The sequence below is a fragment of the Erpetoichthys calabaricus genome, chromosome 8 (assembly GCF_900747795.2).
Source record: "Erpetoichthys calabaricus chromosome 8, fErpCal1.3, whole genome shotgun sequence".
NCBI lineage: Eukaryota > Metazoa > Chordata > Cladistia > Polypteriformes > Polypteridae > Erpetoichthys > Erpetoichthys calabaricus.
The window spans coordinates 67052070-67059415 of record NC_041401.2 but is presented as its reverse complement, the minus strand read 5'-3'; the positions used below and the strand labels follow the sequence as shown (position 1 = coordinate 67059415).

General features: G+C 39.7%; 1 protein-coding gene across 1 annotated transcript in view; it reads right to left on the bottom strand.

The window, feature by feature from the left end:
* smtnl (smoothelin, like) overlaps positions 1-7346 on the bottom strand; it is an 81533-nt gene that overhangs the window by 3947 nt on the left and 70240 nt on the right. Inside the window, exon 8 of the mRNA XM_028806685.2 lies at positions 3441-3592. Coding sequence (XP_028662518.1) covers positions 3441-3592 — 152 coding nt within the window. The remainder of the gene's footprint in view (positions 1-3440; positions 3593-7346) is intronic.

Below are 7346 nucleotides of genomic sequence, written 5' to 3'. Positions count from 1 at the left end.
TATTTAATAAGCAATTAAAGATTTTCTGAAAGTTCTGTTGGCAGAGTAAGGAGTTTGCCCATTCCCCACATATCTTTCTGTGCATTTCTCAGGATACTCTGATTTTCCGCCTACATCGCATAGACGGCTAGGGTGAGATAATCTGCAATTCTTAACTGGCCCTGTGTCAGTGTGTGTAGGTGTGAGTGCCCTGCAATGAACTGGCTCCCTGTGCCAGATTGGTTCCTGCCTAAAACATTCCTTCCTTAAACATATTAAATGGGATTATAAAATAGATGTGCAGCATACCGATGTCGTCTGACCACTTGAAATCACATCTCTTTGCCAATAATGCAATGGCAGTCTAGATGATAAAACACTCTCTACAGAGAGTACATTTATTTATTTGGCTGACTTACAACATTTATGATGCAATTGGTTACATTTACTTTGGGTTTCCCAATTGAAGCACAGGCAGGTCAAGTGATTTGCTCATGGTCACACAGTGGGATTCGAACCCATAACCTTAGCATTTGAAGTCCAAAGCCTTACCCTCTACACCACACCGGGCACCTTGAAACTAAATGTCAGCTCATAGCAGTGGCAATATGAAGAAAGTTGCCCGTTACAGCTGCCGTTGTAAAAAGGCAGGATAATTCTTTAGGCAGGACAATTCTTTACTTGTAACCCCGATTTTGTAAATTACTATGCCCATTACTCAGTGGCAGCGAGGAGATGACTTTATTTTATATGGAGACCATAAAAGTGGCCACACTTGACACATTAAAGTGAAGGTTTGAAAATGGTAACAAAAGCAAGGAGACACCGGTACTGGTGGTGCTGTCACTCAGCCATTTACGCCTTCCTGTTCAGCTAATAAACGCCCCTCTCCCTGTGGTGACTCACTCCCTGCTGGCGCTGTCTTCCCTTCTGAGATCATTACTCTCCACTGTAGCCAATCATCTTTTTTGTTTTTTCTTCCCCCGTCGTCCCCTTTTTTTATTGTGAAGTGCACTTTTTGTTTTGTTTCATGTTAATTGCGCACCCTGCTGCGTGCTTTGCACATGAGCTAAGTCAGCCTGGCAGACATACTCCGGCCTGGCTGTGATGTTGCTCTGAAGGAATGCACACTTGAGGTGAGGAGAGAGAGCACATGTGGTTTGTGTACTTGAATGTTCACAAATCTAGGGATTTAAGCTATCTGCTAAACTTCTGTATGCCCCAGTGTTGGCTGCGGCCTCATGCCTTCATGCTGCCTGTTATCCACCTTGCAGCAGAAATCCCAGGCAGCCATCAAAAAAATTGCTGGGCAGCACATTTTTTTTTTTACAATCATACTGAATGGAAAGATTGTGCTAGAAGTCATGGGGATAAACGTCATAACTATTACAATAAAACAGTGGTGGTCTTTCTTTGCCATTTGAAAATGAGTGGGATGATGCACAATGAGTGTCATGGACTATTTGGTATTTTCATATAGCAGTTCAAGAGCAGGGCATGCTATGATTATTTTGAAAACTGTGCCTCTGCAGCTCCTTTTTGGTACTTTTGCAGGTTTGAATTTGCTTAAATATACTCAGGGTTTTGTTTTAACATTGATGTTTGGGTGCTGACAGATTGGAGGTCAGAATAAAAGTACCTGAGCTAGTAGCTAGTAGTAAGCTTATTAAACAGGAGGAATAGCCTGTTGTTGTCTGCTAAGTGGAATCAGAAAATGATTGGATGATGGAAACTATGAGACACGCAAGCGACCTCACTCGCTGAGCTGCAGAAGATTTCCTGTTAGCCTGGCTGGCCTAGCACGCAGCATTATCTTTGGAAACCGTTATCAGTACATTTTAAAAGGCTTGCTCGTTGAACCTTTTGTTTCAGTTAGTAAACATTTTTATGGATAGTTTTACTTTTTCATATTTTAATTTTTTTAATGCTAGAACGTTATTTTCCAAATTTTCAAGGGAAAACGTGAGGTTGCTTTGTCTCACTGAAAAAAGGCCTTGACTAAGTGCCTTTATGGCAGAGATGATGTATTTACAGGTTTTAATTACTTGGCCCTCCCTAAACTGTTCATTCTATATAAAATGAAGACTGATTCATTGTGATGAGTTGTTATTGCTGCTAGGATGGATAAATAGTTTGATTATCTTAGAACAATCTAGACGAGAACAAGCCATTCAGCCCAAAAAAGCTTGCCAGTCCTATCCACTTAATTCTTCTAAAATAACATCAAGTCGAGTTTTGAAAGTCCCTAAAGTCTTGCTGTCTACCACACTACTTGGTAGCTTATTCCCAGTGTCTATCATTCTCTTTGTTAAAAAAAAACAAAAACTTCCTAATGTTTGTGCGAAATTTACTAGTAACAAGTTTCCAACTGTGTCCCCGTGTTCTTGATTAACTCATTTTAAAATAACAGTCTTGATCCACTGTACTAATTCTCATCATAATTTTAAACACTTCAATCATGTCACCTCTTAATCTTCTTTTGCTTAAACTGTATAAACTCAGCTCTTTTAATCTTTCCTCATAATTCATCCCCTGTAGCCCTGGAATCAGCCTAGTCGCTCTTCTCTGGTCCTTTTCTAGTGCTGCTATGTCCTTTTTGTAGCCTGGAGACCAAAACTGCACACAGTACTCCAGGTGAGGCCTCACCAGTGCATTATAAAGCCTGAGCAGAACCCCCTTGGACTTGTACTCCACACATCAGGGCGCTATATAACCTAACATTCTGTTAGCCTTCTTAATGGCTTCTGAACACTGTTGGGAAGTCGATAGCTTAGAGTGCACTACGACTCCTAAATTCTTCTCATAGGATGTACTATCGATTTTCAGACCTCCCATTGTGTAATCAAACCTAACATTTTTATTTTCTATGTGTAATACTTTACATTTACTGACATTAAATTTAATCTGCCCAAGCCTGTATGCTGTCAGCAATATTAGGTTTTTTGGGAAAATGTTTGCCCTACTTTGGATTTAACATTAAAAAGTCTGTGCATTTTTTCAGCTTTTGTTTCATTGTACTAACATTTCTTTTACCGCAACAACATGTGAATGACTTTTGCCTTTAATTAAAATTTGTATGGAACAAGGTAGACTTGATTTAAGCAATAATCTTTCCCTTTGCACCTTCACAATTTATTTCATTCCTTCATTTTACAGTTAGAAACAATGATAAGAAACTTTCTGACATTAATAAAGTAAAAGGTGCACTGTTGGCCATTTCTGAGACTGCAAACAGAGTTAAAGTGCTTGCCTAATTAAACAGATTGTTCTTTTAACTGTAAGAATTGGCTTATAATTCAAAAAATAGTTGGAACAAAAAGTTGTTGGCAACGTAGTGCTCTCCAAATCAAAAATACATCCCTAAGGTGTAGACATTGGCCTGTTAAGAGAATGCCTGGGTTGTAATGTTATTAACAGTTTATTCCACACCACTGACAGGTTGACATCCCTGTTCCACTTACTCAGCTTTGGTGAAGGCCAATTCAAAGTTCTGCTTGTGGTTAGCAGGGACCAGCTCATCGTAGTCAAATTCTTCAGGGAAAAAGGAGTGAACGAGGGCACAAAACGCCATTCCATCATTCCAGCTGGATGAAAAGTTCTGAATATCAATTTTCTGGATGAGAGAAAGAGCAGAAAAAAGCAAGGGTGGCTGAGACCACTAACAGATAAAATGAATGTCACTTTGTATGTAAAATCCTACTTGGCTTATCCAGATGAATACATTTTATTCAGACAAGAGAGACCCCATTGATATTTGTGTGTTTCAATCTGTACCTTTCCGTTTCTAAACATGCTGCATTACAAAATTACACATTATTTTCTTTTAAAAATCCATCCATTCATCATTTAATATCCAAGTGTGCTAGTCCAAATTAAGTGGTACAGGCCACAGCCTACCAATATTGGCTGCTGTTAACAAGGCTTTTGGATGGATAAACCAGCGGTTCCCAAACTGTGCGCTGCAAAATATTCCAACATTAGACATCTTTTGCAAACGTAACAAATCCAAAAATAATTCAAAATATATAGAAGCAATAATACCACCATTATAATAACAATATCCATCCCTTTTTCTAAGTCAAGTGTTTCTTCGTTGCTATGATCGTTTTTTTCATAATCAATGAATCACCACTGACGAGACCGAACCGTATCGTTTTCAGAACAGACCCGAATGAACTCATCCGGACGTCAGGTAATAAGCGTAAATGCATAAGAATCATGTGAATATAATAGGCTTGTTCCATTCGTCTTGCATGAACTAGTCAGGGCCAATCAGCTTGCGTAAAAGAAGTCACATGGTCGAAATGTGTGTTTTCTGACTATTGTTTGTACTCATATAGTTAGTAATTGCTGTATATGTGTTCTTATTTATTTAAAATCGAACCTCCTCCATATGGTGTTGTGATCAAAATAGTTTCTAAAAGTTGTTGTTTTTATCCTCCTAAAAATTGATACGTTTTTACTGAACTTTAATAAGCACACCTGGACTGAAAATGAAGAGTATGTACCACAAACGAGTGGCGGGTGTGTGGAGAAGCAGAAGTGTATTAAAGTGTAAAAAGAATCTAAAATACTTTGAATTGAATAAATTACAACGTACGAAAACATCAACAAATGTTTAATTTAAATGGTCCGTCATCGTAGTCAACAAATTCAGAAAATTGGTCTTTTATCAATCATATGGTGCACCTAAGAGAAGAACTGATTAAAACTATTCTAAACATTTGTAATAATTTGTGTTTAATTTTAAATAAATAATCACGCCAAGCCACCAGCTGCGCACTGCAATTGTCAGGTATGTATTACTGTATAGAACTATGAACTATACTATGATTTAACCTGAAGCCCTGTGGAAAAATCTTGAAACATTAAGTGTGCCATGAACAGAAAACGTTTGGGAACAGCAGGGATAAACAATTGATTATAAGCAGAATGTAATGACATCCAATTGACATGACTATGTAAGACATGGCGGCTAGCGCAGCTTCCTCACAACTCCAGGAAACTGAGTTCAGTTCCCTGCCTGTTTCCTGTCTGTGTGGAATTATCATGTTCTTCATGTGTCTGTGGAGCCTAAAAATTTGTGTGATTGGTTAAGAGGCAACTATAAATTAGCTCATGTGGGCATATGTGTTAGTGGGCCCTGTGATGAACTGGCATTCCCACCTCAGTGTTGGTTTCCATCCTGCACACAGTGGAACTGGGATACATTCCAGCAAAGTGGATCAGGAGGGTCCAACAAATGGACAGACGGTTGATTTGGCTGAAGTGCACACAGTCCTTGACAGCTGACTCAAATTTACATTAATTTTGTTTAAGTGAATATAATTAAAGATGGTGCCATGGTTAGCACTGCTAACTTACAGCTCCATAGCCCCAGGTTTGCATCCCTAGACAATCTGGCTGTATGTTTGCATGTTTCCTGCTGTCTGCTTTCCAAAGTTTCTAAAAAAAAATTCCATAGTTTCCAAAGCTTTGAGGGTAATTGACAGTTTAAACTTTAAATGAGATTGCTCTGTGATGAATTGCCCCCATCCAGAACTGGCTCCTGTCCTGAGACCAATGTTTTTGGGATATGATGTGGCCCTTTGTGATCCTAAACCGGATAAGTACGTTACAAAATAGATGTATAGTATAAATAAAATTAAGACCAAATTCTTGAATGGAAATAAAAATTGCTAAATTGAATTTAAAATGAGCATGATAGGAAGTGGATTAAATGTATTCAATAGGACCTGCAAATAAAGTGTATGCAACTAGCCCTAAATGACCTGAATTAAGATCATCTTGTCTGATCCCCATCCCATCCACAGCTGGTTTGTTCTCTGCACCCGATGCTAATAGTATAGGCTCCAGTTTCATGTTTTCCAGTAGAGGTTAAAGTGGTTCAGAAAGTGGATGGACATCTTTGATTAATTAGCATGGTGGGAGATGAAAGTCATACTTAATTGATGGCTTGGCACATACTCCCCAAACCAACTTTAGCAGGGAAAGGGTGGCCATGGCCTTCTGTTTTCTATAGAGAGAGAGGTTAGGAGCACACACTGATGCAGCACGTTGCTACACCCATCTCAAGACAAACCACCTCAGGATCCCAGATTGGGACCCAAGTGCAGACATGCAACGGGTGACACCTCAGCACCACACCAGTTCAGAAGGAATGGAGCAGTGTGAGGTTTTTTATGGTGGCCAATTCTGCCACCAACCCCCACGTTTCCCCTGAAGGTTGGAGGGCCTATTTGCAGGGCTGGATGCAGATTAACGCCATACCCAGGACCAGCAATTGCAGGTCAAGGGCCTTGCTAAAGGGCCCAATGGAGTACAGTCATTTCTGGCATATACAGGACTCGTAAACCTTCTGATTGCCAGTGCAGAACCATAGCCTCAGAGCCAGCACTCTGCCCTGTCTTCTACAACCAAGACTTAATTTCTAGGAACTCTCAATATTTCCCCAGCTCATCATTTCCATGCCTGACTGGATCTTAGACTCCAGCCAAGCCTTTTTTTTTTTGAGTCTCCTATCATTTCCCCTCCTTCTATCTGGATTACAGCTCAGTTTTTCATTGATGTTCCTGCAGACCTCTCTGCAGCCCAATTTAATAGAAAACACATGGGAGAGAATTGCATCATATTTTTCCCTTTTATTTTTTCTAATCTTATACAAGACGGGGCCAAACAGACAGACAAGCAAGCAAACTCATGCCAGAGCAGGACTTGGAAACCTTTCTTTTGGCAAGATGGCAGGTTTATATACACTTGTTTGCAGGCCTTAGGGTTTGTACCAGGTTGAGCAAATACAGGTTGTTCTAAATGCTGACATGTGCCATGGTTTAAACGTTATTTACAAGCACTCGCTTAAAATTTGGATAGACATAACTTTGTTTTTTTATTGTTGATTTGAATTCATACTTTGTACTTTCGAGAGGAGTGGTGGCACTGTGATTAGCCCTGCTGCCTCATGGATCCTTGGTGTTGGAGGTAACTACATCCCAGAGCCATCTGTGTTAATTAGTAAATCTAAATTACCAGTGTATATGTAAAAGCATGAACTAGTGACCCATCCAGGGTTGACTCCCACCTTGTGCCTGATGCTGCCAGGATCAACTTAAGGCTCCCACAACCCTGTACTGTACTGGACTGACAGAGTGTCAGAATGCTATGCTACTTGTCACACAATGGTGCTGTCCAGAATGTATAGTTTTGGTCAAAAGAAGCATTACCTTCATATGACTGTACACATTTTAACAGGTTTTCATTAATGACTTGAGATGAATTCCAGATGCACTCACATTGCAAGGACTGTGATAGTGTGGACAGTGTTAACAAAAAAAAAAAAAAACTGACACCACGAAAGTTAAGGCGTGTGT